The sequence below is a fragment of the Poromitra crassiceps genome, assembly GCF_964638095.1.
Source record: "Poromitra crassiceps genome assembly, chromosome: 9".
NCBI lineage: Eukaryota > Metazoa > Chordata > Actinopteri > Beryciformes > Melamphaidae > Poromitra > Poromitra crassiceps.
Window position 1 is genome coordinate 29004907 of NC_139630.1, and position 25281 is coordinate 29030187.

At 47.3% G+C, this 25281-nt stretch overlaps 2 protein-coding genes across 3 annotated transcripts in view; one reads left to right on the top strand and one right to left on the bottom strand.

Moving 5' to 3' along the window:
* taf1b (TATA box binding protein (Tbp)-associated factor, RNA polymerase I, B) overlaps window positions 1–2398 on the bottom strand; it is a 17552-nt gene extending 15154 nt beyond the window's left edge. The window contains exons 1-2 of the mRNA XM_083643132.1: window positions 2310–2398; window positions 616–714 (exon numbers count right to left, since the gene is read on the bottom strand). Coding sequence (XP_083499258.1) covers window positions 616–714; window positions 2310–2327 — 117 coding nt within the window. The 5' untranslated portion in view covers window positions 2328–2398. The remainder of the gene's footprint in view (window positions 1–615; window positions 715–2309) is intronic.
* A 6974-nt stretch (window positions 2399–9372) lies between these two features.
* The window catches only part of ywhaqa (tyrosine 3-monooxygenase/tryptophan 5-monooxygenase activation protein, theta polypeptide a), a 28737-nt gene continuing 12828 nt past the window's right edge, over window positions 9373–25281 (top strand). The window contains exons 1-2 of one of the 2 annotated variants that reach the window (XM_083642588.1): window positions 9373–9461; window positions 10555–11024. In XM_083642588.1, the coding sequence (XP_083498714.1) occupies window positions 10737–11024 (288 nt within the window). In that variant the 5' untranslated portion in view covers window positions 9373–9461; window positions 10555–10736. Of the gene's footprint in view, window positions 9462–10551; window positions 11025–25281 lie in introns of both variants that reach the window. The other variant, XM_083642589.1, reaches the window with a different exon arrangement.

Genomic DNA, 25281 nt, shown 5'->3' on the forward strand with positions numbered 1-25281 from the left:
CACTGCCTTCTTCTCCTTCCTGCTCGTTTTCACATCCTAGAATGAGACACGCCCACTGATGATGTCACGGTTCCCAAGGAAAAAACAACAATTTTTTTGGTTCCGCTGAGAACCAACTTTTCAGGTTCCGAACCAATTATTTTTTCAGTCTGAACGCGCCGGCCCGGTTCAAATTTGGGTTCTGGAACCGGAACCGGCACGGAGCCCTGCCGGTGTGAAAGCCCTATCAGTCTCTCTCTCTCTCTCCGTCGGTCTTTGTGTCACACTTTCTCTCTCTCCTGTTCTCTCTCTCCTGGAGTGCTGCCATTATTGTAGGTTTGATTCCTATTCCCGCTCGTGCTGAAATTGCATGAAAGCTCTAATGTAACTGAGCTTTGGATAGTTAGAATCTTGGGGAACACAATGTCAAATTGAGAAGAGGGACCGGATGTAAGGAAACAGTGGATGGATAAATCCAGAAGGAGGCGGTAATGCAACATAAAGGATGCCAACTGTCATAAAACACCACAGAAGAACTGAGGTTTGGCTCAAAAGTCCACCAAATGCTAGGGTTCTACAGTTAACACCCCCCCCCCAAACACACACACACAGTGTTGTTGTCCTGTGTCCCCTCACCTCAATCACATTGTGGCAGGACTTGCAGTAGAAGCGTCCCTCGTCTGAAACGCCCCAGTCCACCGCCGAGCACTGAGCACAGGGCTCCCTGTAGCCATCCTGAGACACACACACACACACACACACGCGCACACACACACACACACACACACACACACACACACACACACACACACACACACACACACACACACACACACACACACACACACACACACAGAGGAATGTATAAGACAATAAGACAATGAACAGTAGTAGTACAGTACATAACGTATTGACATTGAGTTTGACACACATAGAAAAGCTGTGAAAACAACAAAGTGATGTTTATTGTTTTGAATCTTTTCTCATTTCAAATGTATTCTCTGGTGTTTGGAGACACTGTGACGTGGAACTTCATTAGAAAATGCTCGCCTGGTATCCAGCCAGCTGCATGCTGCATGTCAACACTACACATACGCACTGGCATCGTCTTCTACAGACATGCAATGTGACAGCAAAGATAGTCGGAATGAAAGATGGCAGATGTGACACATTGCGCAAATTGCCAACAACCTTTAGAAAAAAGGCCCAAAAGGGTACAATCGGTGTAAACTTAACATGCACTAGCACTAACCCCTATTTATTTTTCCCAGCAGAATCACCAAATCATGCCGCAACTGGCCGGTTCTCGTCAAACTTTTGTCTTTTAAAAGAACTAGGGATCGATTCCTAGGCTCGCCCGCTATGCGGCCTCGCTAGCTCGGCAGCTGCACGGCCTCGCCCGTCCTGCAGTTCGCCGAGCTGGCCCTGCAGCTCGCATTCGCAGCTCGGCCGTTGTGCGGCCTACATAAGCTCAGCTGCTGTGTGGCCAATGAGACCAGCATCACTGATGATGTCAGATTTATGACATCACTGATGATGTCACAGTGGGATTTATGACATCACTGATGATTTCAGTGGGATTATGAGGGATTTATGACATCACTGATGATGTCACAGTGGGATTTATCTGAGGAAGGGCTTTGCCCGAAACGTCACATTATTTTTGTGGTCAAATAAATATTTGGGAGCAGCTGCCAGTGTGCGGACTCTATTTTTGTATTACTTATTTGCACCTCGGTCCTGCACCTGGTTTTAACCCCTCACTGGATGTGCGTGCCTTTTTTGTACTTTTTATACAGTGGGATTTATGACATCACAGTTGGATAATCACAGTGGGACAGAGAAACAAACAGACAGAGCCCTAGCTCCCATGATGATGCTCCATTACTGATGATGATGATGATGATGATAACGGTTCACTTTTTGAAGCAACTAGGCTTCAATGCTTCCGATATAATAAGGTTGCCCCATGCGACCCCACCTGTGACTTCAAAGTGCAGAAATAAGGTGAGTTTCCTAAGGGGTTTTGGCGAGGCGAATGGACAGGCAACGATCTAGCCTGAGCCTGAGGGCTACCAGTCCCATATGAATCGCATTGGGGCTGTATTGCAAATACAATTCATATATAATGAATATAATATAATGAATTGATCAGGTTTATACATAACATAGCCTACATGAATGAATGTTTATACATGCCGCCGATAAGCTAAATAACTTCAACTGGAACCTATCTGCGCGAGCGTATACACGTTCGTCATCATGTCGATAAAAAGTTGATTAAACCGGATTAAACCACCACAAATGTACAGAAGAATGATATACATTACCGTCTGCTCTGAGTCCATTGTGAGTGAGAGAAACCCGCCTGTCTTTAGTTTCAAATGTTAGCTAGCTAGCGTTAGCTGCCTGGAGTCCATCAACAATGTGGAGTAATCTCACGTGGTAACGTCGACGTCAGCAAGCTTCCGCTGGCTACTCTGATCTGCGCATGTCTTCGGTCTCACCTAAAACAAGCTGCAGATTTCCCTTAACCTGACTCCGCCAGATGGGGGCGGTATTGTTCACAAATTCACAATCAACAAATGTGAACCAACCTACATCCATCTGGCAGCGTCAGGTTAGATTTCCCTGCCTTGGCTGGACAATAAAGTATTCTATTCTATGATTACCACAGGGAGTCGTCACAGGAGAAGATAGAAGGAACGAGAAAAACTATGTAGTAACAGTGTTTACTAGCCCCCCACCCCTGCAAAGTCCCTGCTGCTCCACTTGAAGATTGCTGCATCATACTATGTGTAGCCTGTGTAGTACTAATAAGTACTAATAAGTCTTTTAAGAAGTGATGCTGCAGTGCTGCATGTGTGCCTGCAGGTGGCAACATGACCCTGCTGTCTGAGCTGACACAGATACGCATGATCTGATCATCTAGTTTAACCCACTTCTTCAAACTCACTTTTATGACCCTGTCTACATCCTGTCCTGTCAATAACATGCTTTTAGATGTTTTATTACGGAAAATGTGTGAACCCCATGACCAAAATAGTCACTGTGTTATTATGGATGGATTATAGTGAAAATAAATGATTCTCTTTTTTATACGGGACCCCCTGGAACCCCTGGAAGGAAATGGTAAAATGGTAAATGGCCTGCATTTATATAGCGCTTTTTATCCAAAGCGCTTTACAATCAGTAGGTTCATTCACCCATTCATACACCGATGGCGGCAGGCTACCACGTAGGGTGCTGGCACACCAACGGGAGCAATTTAAGTAAGTATATATTATATTATATCTATATTATTATATAGTATATAATATTGTATGGTAATGATATGTAATGCTATAGTATATTATAAAATATTGTCCAGTATAGGTACATGTAGGATGGATTTGATGGTAGCCAAGGTGTCTGAGGTGGGGGGCGACCTGTTGTCGGCCAGCCAGTAACTGAGCCGGTGTCTCACTCGACCCTATATGTTATGAGATCTTATTTTATTTTATTTATTTTATTTGATTATTTTTTAATGTATGTTTTTATTAGGATTTGATGGGTTTATTTTTTAATAGCACAAATTGTCTTTTATCTTATTGTATGCTTATTTTTATTGGTTATTCACTGTGCCCCACTTTCCCATATCATTCTCCCCCCTGCGTGGCAGGCACACCCACGCATCACCCTCAGACTCTGACAAGTGCTTGTGGCACTCACACTATCACACACTTACACACATCCAGACATACACACAACAGTACACATTTTATAACAGTCATCATGAGGACCGCAATGGAAATAAGCTGTCAGCTTTATTGCGTTTTTATCCTTTTGATAATGGTGGGCCTGTGTATGTATATATGTATATTGTATATACTGTAGGGGTGTCACGATACACTCAGTTCACGATACGATACGTATCACGATACTGGGTTCACGATAACGATACGATACGATACGATTTTAACAATATTTTTTTAAACTTGAATAATGACAATATATGACTGGAAAAGTAGTATTTTATTTGAAATGCACAAATACAAAACATGCTGTTGTGGGAAATTGTTATTACAATAACAACTAGAAAAAACATGAGATTGGAGATAAGGCTTATCTTGAAATAGAATGAGTTACACCGTCACTTAGATTTACTTTGAACTAAAAGGTTTCTCAGCAGTATAAATTCTCATTATGCATCTTCAGTTTTTCTTCAAACTCAAACAACAAGACTTTTCTTAGTCTATTTTTTATGCATCTTCAATTTTTCCTGTCAAGTAAACAGTTTTGCCAGAAACTCAATTGAATGGTTTCTCTCCTGTATAACTTCTCATGTGTCTCTTCAGAGACTTGTTCAACTGAACTACTTTCCACACATTGAACTTCAACAAACAAAGACGTTTCTTTGTCTATTTAAAAAAAAAAAAAAAAAAAAATGTTTTTTTTTTTTTTTTTTTTTTTTCCACGATATGAGATTTCATCTCAACGATACATATCGTGACGTTTTACTATCGCGAAATTTCGTGGGACGATATATTGTGACACCCCTAATATACTGTGTATTCATTATCAATAAAGAACTCAATCAATCAAAAAAAAAAAATTTGGGGTTCAGTATCTTGCCCAAGGACACTTCGACATGCAGACTGGAGGAGGCGGGAATCGAACCACCGACCTCTTTTATCCAAGGCGATTAGCGGTCGACCCGCTCTGCCTCCTGAGCTACAGCCGCCCTCAAGGACCACTTTGCACTGATATAATAACAATTGATTGCATTTCTATAGCGCCTTTCTATTACTCAAAGCACTTCATATATAAGGGGAGGGGATAGGGCTCAACTCATCCACCACGATGCACCCGCATGGGTGATGCACACGGCACACAGGTTCAGCACCATGGAGTGCTCCAGAGTGGAGCAGCACACAGGGGAGCAGAGTTTGAATCAGCCAGTGACCTCTGGAGCAGCACACTGGTGAGCGGAGTTGTAATCAGCCAGTGACGTGCGACTATGAAAAACCCTTTGGGGAGAGAGAGGAGAGGCTGTGATGTGAGCTATGAAGAGAGCATGTCCCTCTGAGCAAAGCCAACTGGATTCCATAAAGGACAAGGAATGTAAAGTGAGTTCAGGTGGCATCACCCTCCACCACACACACACACACACACACACACACACACACACACACACGCGCGCGCCTGGTTGTTCTAATGTCAGGAGTTTTTCAGGTTTATATTACTTTTTCTTTAACAGGTTACAACTACGAGCATGTCTCAAATGAAGCTATAGACTCACTCTTTCAGAATTCTTCACACTGTTAGCACAACAAACCACCACAGCTTTCAAATGTATTTAATAATTTTCTCACTCAAAGTCAACCAGCAGCAAAACCGTGTAAATTCTGCAAATACTACACAATCTTTTCAAAACTTTCATTTACAAGTTCAAAACAAAACCTAACAGGCTACATTCCAGTGCAGCAATTGCATTGAAATACTACTTTTAAAATCCCCCCATTTTTTAATGGAGACAAATAGTGAAAACATATTGATTAAATTGATGTAAATGTGACCAACCACTAAATAAGAACGCAGTTCTATTTGCTTCACCTGTTTATTAAGATACGCAATAATCAGACATGTTGTTGCCAGGATCTCTAAGCAGGAACTGATTAACAGGAAGTGTAACAGCAAAACAGTCCGTGGTGCAACTGTACCAGGACACAATGACCCCTATCTCCCCCCCGAGTCTTTATCAGAACTGAACCATCAGGAAAGATAAAGGCTGTGACAGTAACAAGCAGAACAGTGCAAAAAAACAGCAAAAGTAATCCACAGGAAAAATAGTCCACAGAAAAAGTAATCCACAGAAAAATAGTCCACAGAAAAAGTAATCCACAGAAAAAGTAATCCACAGGGAAAAACGAAGGCGTGAAGCGTGGAGTGTGGAGTGTGGAGTGTGGAGTGTGCACAGGGCTAATCCATAGACTAATCCTTGTGCCAGGCAGGCACGCTGGCCGCCCTGGTGGAACGCCGCACCGGCGGGCACCGGCAGAGGAGGGGCCAACGGGGCCTCAGGGGCGACGGGCCCGACGGGCGACGACGCCGGTGGTGTAGCGGGGGCGGGCAGAGGCCTATGCCGGGGAGGGCTCGCTGACGCCAGCGTCGGGGGCGGGGGGGTCAAGGTCCAGTGGCTGCGGCATCACGGCAGGCGCCGGCATGGTGATGCACAGTGCCAGGTCGTCACAGATCGACCGGGGCAGCGGCTGGTCGTTGCGAACCGGGCTGAACTTGCGCAGGAACCTCCTGTTCCGGAGCGTGACTCTGCCCGAGCCGTCGATCTTGACTACTGGTCGTGTTGGCGCACCTCCACGACGCTACCAGTTCTGTCCCATTTGTTGGGGTGGGGCCCCGTCTGGTTCTGAACGCGGACCAAATCCCCCACCACGAGTGGGAGGCGCCGAGTGTGCTCCGCCCAGACTTCAGCCGTGCGTATGTGGCGCTTACGGAGGGCCTCCTCCCTCGCCATCAGCGTCTCACGCCAAGTCTCGTGTGGCCTGTACTTCCCGGGGACATTCGGGATGAAGTCGCGTATCGGGTGCCCAAACACGCACATCGCCGGGGATATCTTCGTGTCAGGGTCGGGCGTGTTACGGTACTGCAGTACCGCCCTCTGTACAGCATCAGTGTCCTGCTCACCCTTCGGGCCGGTGTTGTCGGCAATGAGCCGCTTCATCGTCTTCACCCCAATCTCTGCGCGGCAGTTGCCGTGAGGGAAGGCCACCGATGAGAGGCGGTGGTGCACGCCCCATCTGTGCAGGAAAGACCTGGTCTCGACGGAGGTGAACTCCGGCCCCCCGTCCGACGTGAGCTCCTCAGGCGTCCCGTACGTCGCGAAGGCACGACGCAGGTGATCTATGAGGCTAGTGGCGCCGCCTGTCGTCCTCTCTGATCGGCCAGCTCGAGTATCGGTCCACCGTCACGAGGTAGTGGACACCTCTGTGCATGAAAAAGTCAGAGCACACCGCCTGGAAGGGATAAACTGCCGGGATGATGGGGGTCGGGTCCGCACCGGGCTGAGAGGGCGCCACCCGGTGACAGTGCTCGCAGTGGTTCCGAGCGGCGGAGATGTCGACTGACATGCCGGGCCAGAACACAGAGGACTCAGCACGAGCGGTCATCATCGAAACGCCCTGGTGGGCTGCGTGTAGGGCGCCCAACACCTCGCCGCGGAGCGAGGTTGGAATGACGACCCTGTCCTTGTAGAGGACCACTCCGTCCGTCGATGTGATGTACTCGCGGTACTGGTGAAAGTCACGAATGGCCCCCGGCATCCCCATCCTTGAGTCGGGGAAGCCGTCCGCCGCCATCTCCTCCAGTGCGCGCATGTCGTCGTTGCTGCTGGTGGCCTCCCTGACGCGATCCCAGGTCACGGACCGCAACGACTCGAGGCCCGCAGCGCACCAGGCCAGGTCATCCTCCTCAGCGTCGTCGTCAACCTCCGGGTCGCCCTGCCGGATGAGGGCCAGGATATCGCCGTGTGTGCTGGGCGGGAGGTGAGTCACTGCAGCGGCCTTGTCATCGGGGAGGTCCATGAGTGACGGCCGTGTGGTGCCTACCGGCCTGCGTGACATGGCATCCGCTGCCTTGTTCTTCATGCCGGGACGTGCACGATGCGGAAACAATAGCGCAGGGTCTTCTCCTTGAGGTTCCTGAGGCGGGGGTTGGGGATGTCGTCGAGTGCTCTGTCCGCCAGGAGTTTCAGCAGCAGCTTGTGGTCAACCGCGACGATCAGGTCCTCACAGCCCAACACGAAGTAGCGCGCCTTGTCCAAGGCGTCTGCGACGGCGAGGGCCTCGCCCTCCATGGGTGCATATCTGGATTCCGCCGCATGTGTGAACCTGCTGCCGACCAGGGTCACCTTCCATCCATCGGTGCAGCAGAAGGGCTTTACAGGCGTGCATCGGCAGTGTTTCTGGAACAGCCAGAAACCAATGCCCTCTTTCGACCAGTCCGTGGCGAGGCATGTCGGCATCACGCCCTTCGACTCGCGGAAGATGTCCTCCAGCTCCGTGGACCACTCGAAGCGTGCCCCGCTCTCCAGGAGCCTCCGGAATGGCTGCATTCGTTCGGCCATGCTGAAAGCGTAGGCCACTTGGTTGACCAGTCCGAACCACGTCCTGACGTCGGTCACGTTTGCGAGGCCGCGGGAAGCTGTGAATCGCCTCCAGGAAGCGGCTGCACGGTTGCACGTCGGTCATGGTGATCGTGAAGCCCGCGGCAGCACTCTAATAATTGGGTAGCCACGCTGTGTCCGGCGAGCTTGGTGCCTACCTTATACTCGCTCCACCGGGTCACGAAGTATGCCCAGGTTTCGGCAGTCCCGGCCAGTCCTATGGAAGGGCGCCTGAGTTTTTCCGACGCTCCCCGGGCTGCTTTGTGCGTGGTAGCATGCGCGATGAGCATGGCTGCTGTTATTGCAGCCTCCGTGTGTGTGGCCACACACGTGCATCCCTCGACGGGACAGTCCACGCGTATGGTCGTCATTGAGGAAGAGGAGAGGCTGTCTGATTATAAATAAGAACGCAGTTCTATTTGCTTCAGCTGTTTATTAAGATAGGCAATAATCAGACATGTTGTTGCCAGGATCTCTAAGCAGGAACTGATTAACAGTCAGTCCGTGGTGCAACTGTACCAGGACACAATGTTCCCTAACCACAGGTGATTCCCATCTCAGTATACAGTAGGTGTGTCTGTTTGTCCCACACTGTGCCACAGCAACACTAACATCATATGTGCATTAGTAACTAGCATGAATTGCTTTTATCACTTGTTGAGAGAGGCAGTAACTGTGTAAACTACTAATTTTCAATAACTTGCCAAATACCAGTGAAGAGGGTTGGACTCAGTATTGAGAAAAGTTGGTAACAATTTGGGGATAATAATAATAATATGGACTCATAATAATCGTAATAGGGAATCATAATTGTATTATTTTAGCGACAAGATATAGGCTAGCCTACGGTAATAAGAGCACAAGATTCTTGTCATACCAAAAGGTGTGTGTGTGTGTGTGTGTGTGTGTGTGTGTGTCTGTGTGTGTGTGTGTGTGTGTGTGTGTGTGTGTGTGCGCGCGTGTGCGTGTGCGTGTGTGTGTGTTTTGTGTGTGATGTGTGTGCGTGCGTGCGTGCATGCGTGTACGCGCGTGCCTGTGCGCGCGAGTGGGCGTGTGGCGGTATGGTGACGTGAACTTCCTACCTCGCCCTTTTTGCCTCTCTATTGGTTCCATGTTTCGCGGCAAAAGGCAACATCACAGCATACCTCCCTATTATTGGTCAAAATCCACCTGGTAGGCGGGTCTCTTCGTCGTTCTCGGTTGAAGTTGTCTGTTTTTCTCACTTCCTCGATTCCAGCTCACAGAGAGTGGGAGAGATCGGATTTGTCTTCTGTGTGGGGCAAATTCAACTGTCCAATTGATTAAAGTCGGAGTCTTTACGGTGAGTTCCATGACTTGTCCACGTTGTGTGGATGTGAGTGCTGTGACGGAACATCTCAATTGTACTGCATTTAGAAATGTGAAGGCTTATCTTCCTGCTCTTTCTTTTGATACTAGCTTAGCCTGGTGTTAGCAGGCTGCGCTACTCGGCTACCATTAGCCTTGTGTGAAAGGCAAGGACTGCCATTATAGCGCTATGGGACTGGTAGCTAAACCTAGCTAAGGTGTTGCTAGCAAGCGAGGGAGGGACGACGACAACGATGCTGCCTGCTGACTCCATTCACTTGACATTGATGATGATGACGACGATGATGTCCCACGCTGCTGTGGCATGAGCTAAATTAGCTCTTCTGGATCCATCTGACAATAATCGCCATCACAGGCACACGTTTCATTGATGCTCTCCAGGCTAACATCAGCTCAAACTCAGGCCAGCTGCCAGCTAAAATGCACCAACTAGCGTTAGCTGTCATGGAGGGTCCCGTGTATCGAGACGATTTCACCGAACTCCATTCAAAAATGTGCTCATCTAACACTGCCGTGCATATCTGCTTATATTTATCTTATACACCAACACTCGAAACGTGTTCTTAATCATTGGGAGCCCGCTTTTAAAATATGCTACCACCCAACATATCGAGCATTAAGTCGTTAAAATGTGAAAAATGTTCTTACTCTGCCACCATCTCCCTCCGTCAAAGTAACGTACACCGGGATGGGCGGTAGCTTGGAGGCATAGAGCCACTTCTAAAACATGAGATTATATTGCAATGCAGGGCCGTCTGGCTATTCATCAGTATGCCGAATTTACCTCCATCTGATTTATATTCTACCAGGTACAAGCCTTTGCTCGCAAAGCAGCATTAAATTGTAATTTTTTTTTAAGGATTTGTATCTATTGTTCTCTCCATGTGAGAACGCCAAACATCACACCTAGTATACCTGTTCACATTCACAATCAATATTGTGTTTGTTGCGAAGTTTCACCTGCTGCACATACAGTATGGATTACAGGTTTTCTCGTGTCTTGAGTTACACTTCGTTATTTTCCATCCTAAAATTCATTCAATCCTTTCCCCCCTTTGTGTTAGCAGGTGTCCAGCAAAAGACAAAACGCGTCAGAGCAGCAAAGCCAGTTGAACCAGCTCAACTATCCCACCACTCCCAGTCAGCTCCCTCCCGTGGTGGTTCCCCTCCCCGGAGTCTGTGGACTTCGCATACTGTAACACAGCACAAGCAGCAAGGGCTCCAACCCAACAAAACGCACCCCTCAAACATGGATAAGTCGGATCTGGTGGACAGAGCCAAGATGGCAGAGCAGATGGAGCGGTACGACGACATGACGTCCTACATGAAGCAGGTGGTGGAGCAGGAGGGCGAGCTGGAGATGGACTGGAGGAACCTGCTGTCGGTGGCCTACAAGAATGTGGTGGGCGCCCGGCGCTCCGCCTGGAGGGTCATCTCCTCCATCGAGCAGAAGAAGGACGGCATGAACCCCGAGCTTACCAAGGCCTACCGGGAGAAGGTGGAGCAGGAGCTGAAGGACATCTGCAACGAAGTGCTGGTGAGTCCAATATCGTGTCCGTCTGAACTGCCCCGGCTAGGGCAAGCCATTTTAACTCATTGAGTGCCAGCCACTTTTGGAGAACGGACGCTCCCAGTGCCAGAGTTTTCAGAGCGTTTTCAGTGATTTCTCGAGGCCCACAGAATATTGTGTGATATTACTATGTAAACACCGAACACGCAAAAAGAACAAGGAGACTCTATTGTATCATCAGCAAAAAAAAGTTTATTGATACCATTTTCCGTTCTTTAGTTATGAGCCGGAGAAGATAGGTTGTTTTCAGCGTTTTCAGGCATTTCAAATTATAAGCTGAGATATTCAGCCTTTTGTGAAATGCAGCATTTCAAGCACATTCACTGACTCTAGATAATATTTTCTGATGTAGTGATGTGGTGTAGTTGTGTCCTGCCCTGTGTGCCCCAGCCCCCCTCCCCCCCCTCAGCTGAAAACTCCTCCCCACACTAGTAACACACAGCCTCGCACCAAGCGTCTATTTTCGGAATGCTTTTGGTGCGCCGCCTCCCAGGCAGCGCAACATGGAGAAGCCACACGCGGACTGCAGTGAAAGGTTTGGCTTTTCAGTGTCGCGCTGCTGCTTTTCTAGCGGCTAATCATGTGGAGAAACTATGCTGACAGACAGACAGAGGCAGAAGGACTCAGTTGTGTGCGCGGATTGACTGTGTTCGCACGCACCGTCAGTTGCAGCCAGAACAATCTACATGGCTCTGGACTGCAGCATGAGCGGGTGATCTTTGATCAAGGCTATTTCAGGCTGTGTATTCCTGACATTTCTGTAATCTGGAGAGCACTGTCGCCACCTAAGGGTTCTGTAAAATAGGTTATAGACCTCCAATAGCTACTATAGTTGTACAGGAGCTGCGGAAGGCTTTGATCGACGTCCCACCGTCAAAAAACGCATTGGACGTCGAAGGACGTCCGTGGCACTCTACGTCACTATTTAATTGGACGTCGAAGGACGTCCATGGCACTCAATGAGTTAACATTCAATAGCTAGCCTGGTTATGTATTTGCAGATATCAGAATTAATTATTTGTATTCTAATGGCAACTGTCATCATTCAGTTGCCAATATCTGCAATGTGAATTGCAGATAATTGTGACATAATTTGTCCTAGGATGTAAAGGTAAAGTCCCAACGATTGTCACACACCTTGAGTGTTCGAAATTTGTTCTCTGCATTTGACCCATCCCCTGTGGGGAGCGGTGAGCAGCAGCAGTGCCGCGCTCGGGAATCATTTGGTGATCTAACCCCCCCAATTCCAATCAACCCTTTGATGCCGAGTGCCAAGCAGGGAGGCAATGGGTCCCATTTTTATTATAGTCTTTGGTATGATGCGGCCGGGGATCGAACTCACAACCTCCCAGTCTCAGGGCGGACACTCAAACCACAAGGCCACTGAACTGTCTGTCATTGTGGATATCCAAAATGTTGTTTTTGACTAGGAAGGATGACGTTATCGATATCTTGAAGGCAAATTCTGACTCGCCACGATGTAATTACGACTAGACAAAATGATGATGTTGATATCTCTAATGTTAATTCCGGATAGTCAAACTTGGCTATTAAATGTTAAGCGGCTTCACGCCGTCGGCATGCCATGCCATGCCATGCCCAGGGGTTCAGATCATTCTGTAGGCCAGCAGTTTTCAAAGTGTGAGGTGCGCCTCCCCTGGGGGGCGCAAACCAATTTCAGGGGAGGTGCGACGTGACGCGGAAAAATCGGAGAAGAAAATGCACAGCCAACTTAAGTTGGCCACGCTGCCTGCACAAAGAAGCATAAAGACGTTTTAAAATCTTCAAAGAATATAGGATGAAGATGTTTACAACGTTTTTGGAACTCGTTGTACCCGAGTGGAGCATACAACATAATAGTAATAATGGCAATAATGAATGGGGGGTGGGGGGTTGCGGAGGCGCACCTTGTCTATATGTTCCCTGAGGGGAGGCTCAGTCTCCCACACTTTGGAAACCCCTGCTGTAGGCTTTGGTTGCTTCTGATCATCTTTTCCCCACTAACCAAACATGGACTGGTGAGTTGTTGTTTTCCAGCCAAGCAGACCTGGCAATGCCTGCCAGTAACCAAATATCCAGCTGGTACTACTAGAGCATAGCGGAAGCTTGTCAAGGCACTGTAAAGTTATATTCCTACCACCCAGCCAGAAAATCCTTCCTTCCCTTTTTGGTTTTATTTGAACACTTCACTGTAGGTACTTCTCAAGAATCAAGGAAGTGAGAGAATTCTGGGCCCAGGGCCAAAACCCGAGCTCCCCAGTAGAGTTGACCAGTAGAGTTGACCAGTAGAGTTGACCAGTAGAGTACAGCTGTAAGTAGAGTGAATGGGATTTTCCTGTAGTAAGCATGCATCTATGGTCTTTCTCATGTGACCTGAATAACCTAAGCTTTGACATGAGGAGTAAAAGCGATATATACAGTATCACCTCTTTATGAAGACATTTGTGTTGGCTCTCTAGTCTAATTCCCGATCGTACCTGTTCTATTGTTCTATTGTGAAAATGTGACTTTGAACATGTCTGTCAGTCACAGGCTGACCTGTGCCAGAGACTCTTGATGTCGTCTTGGTAGCGCTAGCCATAGAGTGCGTGATGCCCCTTCATACACCAACAAGTCCTGCAAGTCAGTGACACGTTTCAAAATGAGAAACGGATCAAGTCCTGCAAGTCAGTGACACGTTTCAAAATGAGAAACGGATCAAGTCCTGCAAGTCAGTGACACGTTTCAAAATGAGAAACGGATCAAGTCCTGCAAGTCAGTGACACGTTTCAAAATGAGAAACGATCGCCATACTAGTGAAGTGAAATCACTGTGTTGGTGATGCTCCAAACGTGACCATACATGTGGGGTTTCTGGCATTTGGACATCGATGGACATTTGGACTTAATGACTCTTGGCCAGAAGGACCAGTCTGTCCACACAGTGTGGCTTTAGAGATGCTCGTTAGCATGAGAAAACAAGATGGCCGTTAGCATGAGAAAACAAAGCACTTTGTCTCAAAAGGAGATAAGTGCAAAATGGTTCAAATACTTTGAGCCAGAATGACCAGTCTGTCCATACTGTGTTGCCCTGTAGCATGTGACCGTATTGGCACCAGTACTTTTTACTGGCAGGTGATTTGTGACAACACAATTCAGCTCTCTAAACTGATGATGGCAAGCATATTTTAATTAGCAACTGATACAATGAGGTATGACATATTTGAAGGAATCTTATTTTAATTTTGTTTTGTTTTCTTTGCCATCATAACTTAACATTACTTAAAATGTGTGTGCGATCCATTTTCAAATGTTAAACGTGGGTGAGTTCTCTGGCTTCATTGCCTAGCGACACAAGCTCCACCTCCCATAGTCTCTGACAAAATAAAGTATTCCGGTGAAAACGACTGCTTGGCTTTGACGTGCCTTCAAAATAAAAGCCCCCAGTATGCTGCACTTGCGCTTAACAAACAAGAGTAGACTCTAGAACGGGGATACTCAACTTGCTTTGCCCGGGGGCCACTTTCGTGAAATGATAGGAGGCCATGGGCCAGTTAATACACAAACAATATACATTTTTCTGTAGCGGATTGTAGGTTTTTGGGGTGTCAGCCGGAGTTTAGTCTGACAATGTTGTGCACACCGGATAGTTAGTTAAGTTAGTTAGGTTAAGTACATACAGAAGTACCTGGGTAGCGAGCAGACGGCAGTATTTGACAATTTAGCAGCTAAATCATAGATTATTGAAAGATATTCCATATTCCAGACTGAAATGCTATAACAGAAGTGGAGTATTGGCCAGAATGACTGAACATTTGGACACTTATTCAGCAGGTATCTTGCATGTTGCGTTCAGGTGCACTGTTTAAAAAAAAAAAAAAAAAAAACTTGCGGGCCGCAAGTTGAGTATCACTGCTCTAGAATAAACGTGATTGCCTCAAATCAATACTGACAAAGCTATTGATTTGGCAACGCTATTGAAATCAAGCTACCGCTGTTGAAAAATTTAGAACGAAACCCAGTCCCCTGTGTGTCTGCCGTCTATATATAGGACCCCACTGTCCTTTGTGCAACAGTAGCTGCCCTTGTAGTTGGGTATACTCTGGGTTAGCTTTCATATTTCTGCTTCTCCCCGTGCCCTACACATCTGAGCATCCAGTCTGTGACAGTGTGAAGCTGGCTGACTGATGATGTCATCGTCTGCAGCCCCCCCCCCCCCCACCGCCTATAGGCTTTGACCTTGCCGTGTCACCGCTGTGATGTCATCAGCAGCGATGCAGGAGCGCTGCAGCAGCCAGGCTGCGGTGGACTGACCTTCTCCTGTCAGTACATGTTCAGGCTGTTCCTGTCAGAGCACCACCACCTCCCGCCTCTACCCAGGTTTCCCAGAATATTGAGTCATTATAAACTATGGTTGGGATGGTTACTTCAAAAAATGTATTCTGATGCAATTACTAATTACTGTTAAAAATCACCTGTTGAATTACCGGTTAAAGAATTTGAGTCGGTAACCTAATCCAAGTATCACAATAGGATGTAACTTGATGACTTTCCATTACTACTTATGATTTACATCGATACCAAACTGTGATGTCGTTCCCCTTTTCTGTCTATCGTTCTTTATTTTAGAATGCAGGTTGAAATTGTAATTCTGCTAATAGGCTAATCCCAATTCCTTTTTACGTTAACGATGATGTACAGGTACCTTTTTTTGTATCCATGCAACGCTGTTCCATGTATTTCGTTTCTCACAACCACAATATAGACTGACTAGAGCCGAACAATTTATATATATATATATATATATATATATATATATATATATATATAAAATAAATCACAAATTCTCCAATTTCCAAATCTCAGAAGCTGCAGTTACTTTGGCCAGAGAGAGCTTGGCACCAACTGGATTTCTATTTTTTTCTTTTGCACAGTCTGATAGGTTAGGGCATGTTCACGCCCAGCATGTTCAGAGTGGTTCAATCAAACTCTGGACCGTTTACTTCTTTAGTTCTGTTCTGATGCGAGAGGCCAGAGAGTAGGACTGCACAATACATCGATTTTTAAAAATAATAATAATACCGTAATTTAAAAAATCAATTTTGAGAGAGAAAAAATACCGACACTAACCGGACCCTCACACCGGTGTCATCTATTGGTCGCTCTGTTCCATCAGACTGGGTGGTGTGAGATCCAGCCTCTGATGGCTAATCATGTATTTTGCTCTGCCGTTTTCCATAAAGTTTCATGGTTTTGACCAGTTAGCATAGCTAGCTCGCCAAAGATAAAAACCACCGCCAAGCACCCCCCCAGAGCAGGCTACGGAGCCGGTGGAGGTGGAAGGTTTCGTGTTGGAGCCGTTCCTTCCTGCCTTCGTTCAAATAAACGCTGTAGAGAACTGGGGAAGCTTTCGACAGCTGCAGTCAGTCAGACTTCTCCATTTTCAACTGCTCTTCACAAAGCCTAAATCACATAGCAGCAGCAGGCGAACCAGGAAGCACGCAAATGTGACGGTAAAAAGTCCAGGCGTGGAGCACCGTCAACGCATTTACATGTGGGGGGGGGGGGGTGTCATTTCATGTCTTTCATGCACACACACAGCTCCCATTCATTTCTAACGTGAGATTGGTTTGCCTGATTACATCCCTCTATGGGCCATATATATTCTATACAGTGTCTTCCTTTGTTCCCCTGTGCACCAGCCCCTGAGGAAGTGTGTGTGTGTGTGTGTGTGTGTGTGTGTGTGTGTGTGTGTGTGTCTCTCACCTCTCTATAAATAGGTCAGGAGATATCAGTGCTGTTGGCAGATTAAGAGATGCTAGTGCAAAGCCTAGAATTAGGCTACATAGACTGGGCTGATCCTTTTGATAGATCCACCCTACAGACTCTTAATGGGCCCATGATAACTAAGTGCTGCCGTTTGTTTTAATCTGCTTGGACCGCCAGATGGGCGGGGCTCCGTCATGTAAACTTTACACGACATTGTAAAGGGTTCCATAAAGTGTATACAATAATATATACAATACACCTCCCCCCCCCACACACACACACACACACACACACACACACAGCAGCCGTTTTGTGTCTAAAAGGCAGGAAGTAACACCGGTGGAAGCAAAACATTGACGAGCCCCCCCCCCCCGCATTGGAACACCTCAATGGATTGGAAGTTGGAAACCCCCATTAATGTTGTGCTTGCGCCGGTGTTACATCCTGCCTTTCAGACACAAAATGGCTGCCGTTATAAAGGTCCATTGTACGAGAGGTATCTGTATGTCACTTTATTATCCTTTTGCCTTGGGGGCAGGAAAAAAACAATCCCTTGCATCTCCCTGCCTACTTTTTTATTCTAAGCTAGTTTTCAGTTCAGTTCACCCAGAAAATGACGCAGTCACTTAATGCGATACGTTTGGCCTATTAATCCGACTTCTCTCTACCCGGCGTTTTTGCTAAGTGTATCTGTTTATATCGGTTTTAGGCTTTGCTATATGTTCAAGACGACCATGCATGCATCTTTGCAATTCCTGCGTGTTCCTGAAAGGGTTTCACGGGGTGTGTTCGGGTGCGGTCAAACCTGCTCCACCTGTTGTGAGCCGCCCAAAGCGCCTTCAAGTAGGAACATGAAGACCATGTCAATGGGAATGACAGGCTGTTCCATGACTGGATGCTTCCCAGGCAGACTGTGTCCACACACCACACCGCTCAATCCGTCAACTGCGTTTCCCCTATATGCATTCGGCAGTGGGAGGTCGGCCCGCTGCTAAAATAGGACCTCCGCTAGAGACGAGACTGTATTGGAAGGGAACTGGTGGGAATAGCGTGATCCTCCCACGTGCTACCTACGTCCTGCCGGTGAAGCTCCCCCGCTGTCGGGTGAAAAGAAGCGGCTGGCAACTGCGCGTCTGTCGGAGGAGGCATGGTGCTAGTCTACGGCTCTCCCCAGATCGGCAGAGGGTGGAGCAGCGGCCGGGGCAGCAGGGGGGGAAATTGGCCAAGTACAATTCGGAAGAAAACGGGGGGTGGGGGCTTAAAAAAAAATAAAAAAAATATAGAAATATAAAAAAAGGAGATGAAACTGTATGAAACATCCACCCAAATGATCACTGCTGTCAGTATGATCGCGCTGTTGTTCAAATGTGCTGATGCACTCACTGAAATTCTCTCACCAAGGCTGCACGCCTGCGTCTGGGAGACTGTTGCTCGCTTGGAATGATTTGAATGTTCTCACCGGTTATCTCCTAATCTCCGCTGCTGTTTTTGTCTTTTCTTCTGAGCAGTTAAGTGTCATGCCTCTCCACTAGGGATGGGCATTTCTAGCAAAAACACTATTCGAAATTCACTGGGGCCAAAGTTGACTTTTTGTTGAAAATTCGCCCGCCCCAATTTTCTTCTTCTTCTTCTGCAAGTCAAATGTTATATAGGTTGGAGTCGATGTCTCGTCATAAATGCTGGGGTAGCTGGCTGAGGGCGTGGTCAGGGTGGGGTAAATCCCCCTGTTCTCAAAATTCAGCATGGTTAGCATTTAGCTGCTAGCCCAGCCCAGGCAGACATGATCGGGGATTTAACCCCCGCAGTAAACGCACATCTGAACAGACATCTATGTACCTGTATCTGGGGTAGAGGGGTCCATGGAGAGAGTCCAGGCAGGGTGGTTGCTCTGGGGTAGAGGGGTCAGTGGAGAGAGTGCAGGCAGGGTGGTTGCTCTGGGGTAGAGGGGTCAGTGGAGAGAGTGCAGGCAGGGTGGTTGCGCTGGGGTAGAGGGGTCCATGGAGAGAGTGCAGGCAGGGTGGTTGCGCTGGGGTAGAGGGGTCAGTGGAGAGAGTGCAGGCAGGGTGGTTGCGCTGGGGTAGAGGGGTCAGTGGAGAGAGTGCAGGCAGGGTGGTTGCGCTGGGGTAGAGGGGTCCATGGAGAGAGTGCAGGCAGGGTGGTTGCTCTGGGGTAGAGGGGTCCATGGAGAGAGTATTGGGCAGAGAACGAGCTCTTGCAAATGACTCAAACATCCACCCCAGATTATGGAGAAGCCTCTTGATGTGTTGTCATTTACCCCACATGGTATCAAAGGTGCTATCGATTATCGAGTTATCGATATATTTTCCTGGGTATCGGCGTTAGAAATTCTAGTGACGTCCCTGATCTAGATCTAGATAGATCTAACGTTGTGCCATATTTGCTATATACTGTATATACCCTCGAAAGGCAAAGCCATCTCTGTCATGGTTTTCTTTTGTAAAATAGTCCGTCGAAATCTATAACAAAATGATCTGCTGCTTAATCAACATGAAACATTGTCCTCTGCTCTCAGGTGCTGATTGATGCCTGTTCAAATACCCTGGCTGTGACCACGTGTCAGAGCGCTGTCCATGGTTCTGATAGCTGGCTATTACCTCTTATTTGCCCAGTAGTCTTAAGTGACTAATTCAACTGAACTGTAAACTCTCAACTGTCTGTCTGTGTGTGTGTGTGTGGATTAGGGAAAATTCAAATCCCCCCCTCTGGGATTTCCCCCACGGAAATGGGTTACAGTGAGGGCAGTCAGACCGAAGAAGGAAACTCTTACGAGTTGACAATTCAGTCAGATGCATCAGGCTAGTCAAACACACACACACACACACACACAGCAACACACACACACAGCAACACACACACACACACACAGCAACACACACACACACACAGCAACACACACACACACACACACACACATCCTGCAGTAGAGCATGGCAGCAGTGCCTGGCAGGATGGCTGGGTTCAGTTCCAGCTCGTCTTCATGATGTCATTTCCTGTCTTTGATTCTCTGCATCTCGCTGTGTGAGAAGCTGCAGCCCTGATTCAAAGTGTGTGTGTGTGAGCGTGCGCGTGTGTGTGTGTGTGTGTGTGTGTGCGCGCGCGCGGACTGAGACACACACACACACGCGCGTGTGTGTGTGTGAGCATCTGTGTGCTCCACTTCTCGTCCCTCCTGGCCATCTGTTACAGGGAAAGCATCACAGGCTCTTTCAGCTCAGTCTGTTGGAGCCGTGCTTCTCAAACCTTTTCATGTCCACGCCGGCGAACCATCCCTCAAATGACACGGATGAGACCACGAGCACCCCCAACCGATGACCATCTTAGCTTTTAGATGTTTTCTTACAGAAAGTGTAGGAGGAAACCCATGACCAAATAAATAGCCATACATCCTGTCATTGTGTTACTTATGGATGGGATTCTAGTGAAAATAAATGATCCCCCTTTTTTCCGGGGTCCCCCTGGAACCATCTCAAGGACCCCGATTTGAGAAGCACTGTGTTGGAGGGAAACCAGGTTTTTTTCCTGCAGTGTGGATGGAACTCATATTATGGCCCTACAGCCCACACACATTAGAATGATTTAAATGAGCTGCTGAGGTCAAATACATCCTCTTGTGCTGCTGCCTGCTGCCCCTGTAGGAAATCAAATGGACCTATGGAATTATTTGCCTATCCAAATGCAAGAGGTCGTTCAAGCAATTTGAGAGCATGATTTATCAATTTCACATTCAGATTTCAGTGTTTCCCACAGAATTTTGAGTATTTGTGGTGGGGGACCCCCCCCCGCAAGATTTTTTTTTAACATTTTAAAGTAAAATGCATGAATTTGGTGTACTTTGAGAAAGCTTAAGAGCAAAATGAAAAGGCTAGATCTATGAAGAACATGTCGTCATTACTGTGCTGTGCGTTTACAATGACAAACTAAATTTCTCCCTATAGGTCAGGGATACTCAACTTGCTTTGCCACTTTCGTGAAATGATAGAAGGTGAGGGGCCAGTTAATAAACAAACAATATACATTTTCCTGTAGCGGATTGTAGGTTTTTGGGGTGTCAGCCAGAGTTTAGGCTGACAATGTTGTGCATACCGGATAGTTAGGTTAAGTTAGTTAGGTTAAGTACATACATAAGTGCCTGGGTAGCGAGCAGATGGCGATTTAGCAGCTAAATCATAGATTATTGAAAGATATTCCATATTCCAGACTGAAATGCTATAACGGAAGTATTGGCCAGAATGACATGAACATTTATTGGACACTTATTCAGCGGGTATCTTGCATGTTGCGGTCAGGTGCACTGTAAAAAAATCACCCCTTTTTTGGGGGGGGGGTCAAAATCCTTTTGTGGCGGCCCGCCACAAATTCCTTTATGTATGGGAAACACTGGATGTTGGACCCTTGGACTCAAAAAGCCCCCGCGTGTGCTTACATTTGCTCTGCTTGTCCTCAAACTGTACGCTCACACTCAAAACATTTTCTGCCTTGACAGATTTCCTGCACTCGCACTCAAAGAAGAACCTCTGCTCACACTTACATTCACTCTGTTCACACTCAAACTCTGTGCCTGCATGTAAATGTCCTCCTCCCCTCCCCCTTCTGCTTCTGTGCGCTCTTGAAACTTCTGCTCTCGGATCTCTTCTCTCAATTTTTTTGTGCAACAATCCAGTCAGAAATCCACAGCCAATAGAATGGCAGGATAGTGTCACATGATCGCTGGGTCGGGGATCATGATGTGACACTATCCTGCCATTCTATTGGCTGTGGATTTCTGACTGGATTGTTGCACAAAAAGTCTGAGAGAAGAGAAAGCGATCCAAGAGCAGAAGTTTCAAGAGTGCACAGAAGCAGTTTGAAGGAGGAGGGGAGGAGGACATTTACATGCAGGCACAGAGTTTGAGAAGAGCGAATGTAAGTGTGAGGAGAGGATCTTTGAGTGCGAGTGCAGGAAATCTGTCCAAGCAGAAAACTTTTGAGTGTGAGCGTACAGTTTGAAGACAAGCAGAGCAAATTGAAGCACACGCGGGGGCTTTTTGAGTCCAAGGGTGCAAAATCTGAACGTGAAATGGATAAATCATGCTCTCAAATTGCTTGAATGACCTCTTGCATTTAGATAGGCAAATAATTCCATAGTGGAGGGCGTCCAAATTAACCTGCTGACTTTTCCCAGATCTGATGGTTGCCGTTGGTCCCCACAGTGGGGGGATCAACGGCTCGCTGATGATGCTGATGACATCATCAGGAAGCGCCCGTGTCGGCAGCCGGTGGGACGGCAGGATGTGCAGGAGGCGTGTTCACACTGGGGACAGGTGGGCTTACAGACTCCCCTGTGTGAGAGAAACAACCAGAAACACTGCAGAAACGACACGCATCCGGGCTTTCCCCTCTGGATTTTAGGGCGTTTTCATACCTGCGCTTTTAATCTGAAAAAATTGGGACTCTGGTTGGTTTTCCTCCTCGGTGCGGTTCGTTTGGGCAGGTGTGTGAACACGGCAATCGCACTCGGGTCGGGTGCTGTCTCGGTCCGGTTCCGAACCATCGCTGGAGTGGGCTGCTGTCTGTGGTGGGGACGTGATCTCACCTCGATCCCACACAACTACAGCAGTATAGTATTTTCACGACATTTCCTCTGAAGTGCAGTCAGGGTTCTGGCTAGTGTTTTTGGGCGGAGCGCTCTGGGCGCCTCGAGCAGAGAAAAGTTGAGCTTTTGGAGAGGCGCGCTGCTTCTCCAATGTCACTTTTTTTCGACGGCAACAAATGAGCGCTGTGTCTGCGCGTCGAAGCGCTCTGGGCATGATTTCCAAAGCTTTCTGACCCGGAAGAAAAGGTGTCCCTGTGGACAGGCTGATTTTGTTTTTCTTGTGTGCACGTTTATCTTCTGGACACAAGAAAATAATGTGTGCAGATTGCGCACAAGATCCACGTCTTGTGGTGTAAAGATATCACAAATAATCACCTTTCAGGACTTTAGGGTCTCTGTAAATGCCAGCTCTGCTGTGTCTCCATATTAAATTGCATAGCAATGTGCACACGTTCAGAACACAGGACCCTCTTCCTGTATTTACGTTCTTGCTCCCGCCCCCCCCAGACACATCTGACCAATAGCGGTCTCTTTCCAGTTTCTCACTGTTCTGTTCTTTCAAGTTTCTGTGGCTTTTTTTCTCATCTCATTCTGTCTCCACTCTCTTGACGTGACCCCTCCTGCCTCTTACTCGTCCTCTACTGCTGCGTCTACTGTGGCTCTGTCCTGGTTTCAGCTGCGTTCTCTCTTATCTGGGTCGCCCTGCACCTCCAGCCACACAAGCTCTCCTTCACATTTATAGCTCCTCATACCAGCTGGCTTTGAAGAGTCTCTCTCTCTCTCTCTCTCTCTCTCTCTCTCTCTCTCTCACTCTCACTCTCACTCTCACTCTCACTCTCACTCTCACTCTCACTCTCACTCTGACTCACTCACAGCTGGAGTTGGAACAGCAGCACATGTGCATATCTGCAGCTTGTGTCCATGTTATTATCTGCTTCTGTCATTTGAATGTCTTTGATAAGCCAACGGGCTTCTGTACACCTCAGCACTTTGTGTGCACACTGCCTTCATGTAACCCTGCACACCTCAGCACTTTGTGTGCACACTGCCTTCATGTAACCCTGTACACCTCAGCACTTTGTGTGCACACTGCCTTCATGTAACCCTGCACACCTCAGCACTTTGTGTGCACACTGCCTTCATGTAACCCTGCACACCTCAGCACTTTGTGTGCACACTGCCTTCATGTAACCCTGCACACCTCAGCACTTTGTGTGCACACTGCCTTCATGTAACCCTGCACACCTCAGCACTTTGTGTGCACACTGCCTGCCTTCATGTAACCCTGCACACCTCAGCACTTTGTGTGCACACTGCCTTCATGTAACCCTGCACACCTCAACACTTTGTGTGCACACTGCCTTCATGTAACCCTGCACACCTCAGCACTTTGTGTGCACACTGCCTTCATGTAACCCTGCACACCTCAGCACTTTGTGTGCACACTGCCTTCATGTAACCCTGCACACCTCAGCACTTTGTGTGCACACTGCCTTCATGTAACCCTGCACACCTCAGCACTTTGTGTGCACACTGCCTTCATGTAACCCTGTACACCTCAGCACTTTGTGTGCACACTGCCTTCATGTAACCCTGTACACCTCAGCACTTTGTGTGCACACTGCCTTCATGTAACCCTGTACACCTCAGCACTTTGTGTGCACACTGCCTGGCCTTCATGTAACCCTGTACACCTCAGCACTTTGTGTGCACACTGCCTGGCCTTCATGTAACCCTGTACATCTGTCTGCTGAGAAGAAAACGCATGTTTACATGCTATATGTTGTCATTGCACATTATTACTCTTATTATTCTCATTTGTCGTATCTTGCACAATTGCACTATATATACTATTGCACTGTGTGTATATGTGTATATATATGTGTGTGTGTGTGTGTGTGTGTATATATATAACATGTGTGTGGAATCCTGGCGTCTGGAATCTGGCTATCTCATCTACTCTGTGCTTTCCTCTCGTCTCATCACGTCACCTCTCTTCGCATCAACAGTCCGGTAAACTGAATACGCTGACAGCCGTGAGTTGTTGGAGAGTTGATCGTTTGCTAAACGAGACCTGACCTGACTATACTTTTCTTTACTGGCTTTCTTCTTGTTTTCTGCGGGTTTTGGAGTGTGTGGAGTACTTCCTTGTTTTGTTTCTATTGGAGAGTAACCGCGAAATCCCGGAAGTGGAATTATTTTTGTTAAGGGAAAAACTGTACTGTTTCACTGGATTGAACTGAACTGTCTTGATTATTTGAAATCCCGGAGTGGACTATTTTTTGGTTTGATGAACTTTCCGTGCCTTTACCTTCATTCTAATAATAATCCGAATCTCAAACTGAGTTGCTGGTGTGGTGTGAATTTATTGCATTGTTTCATTCCCTTGAATTTGAGTGTTTATATTGCTGTGTGTTGCATTTATGGTTGCTATTTAATCTTGATTGTGCATTCAAATAACCGGGTTAAGGGTTCATGTGTTTTTTTACATGTATCCTTTGTGGGGTTTTGACACTGACAAGCTATTTGACTGGTCAAACTGCTACAATATATATATATATATATGTATGTATCAGTAGTAGCAGAGCGTACACTGGGGCAGAGGGTGCACCCGCCCCGGGCCCACGCCCCCATGCAAAAAAAAAAAAAAACAGGCCTGAGTGTGAGAGCAATTCAATCAATAGACAATAACATTGGTGTGTTTAAAATGAGATATTCCACTAAATATGGCTAAAACAGATTCAAACATGCAAAAAAGGCACATTTTTCTTCGTCGCCGGCCTTAATTGGATTTTTGTTTTGTTTTTGTTTTTTGGATCGGGGGGCCCCCTATGAGCTTCGCCCCCCGTGGGCTGATAGGGTCGCTCCGCCCCTGGTATGTATG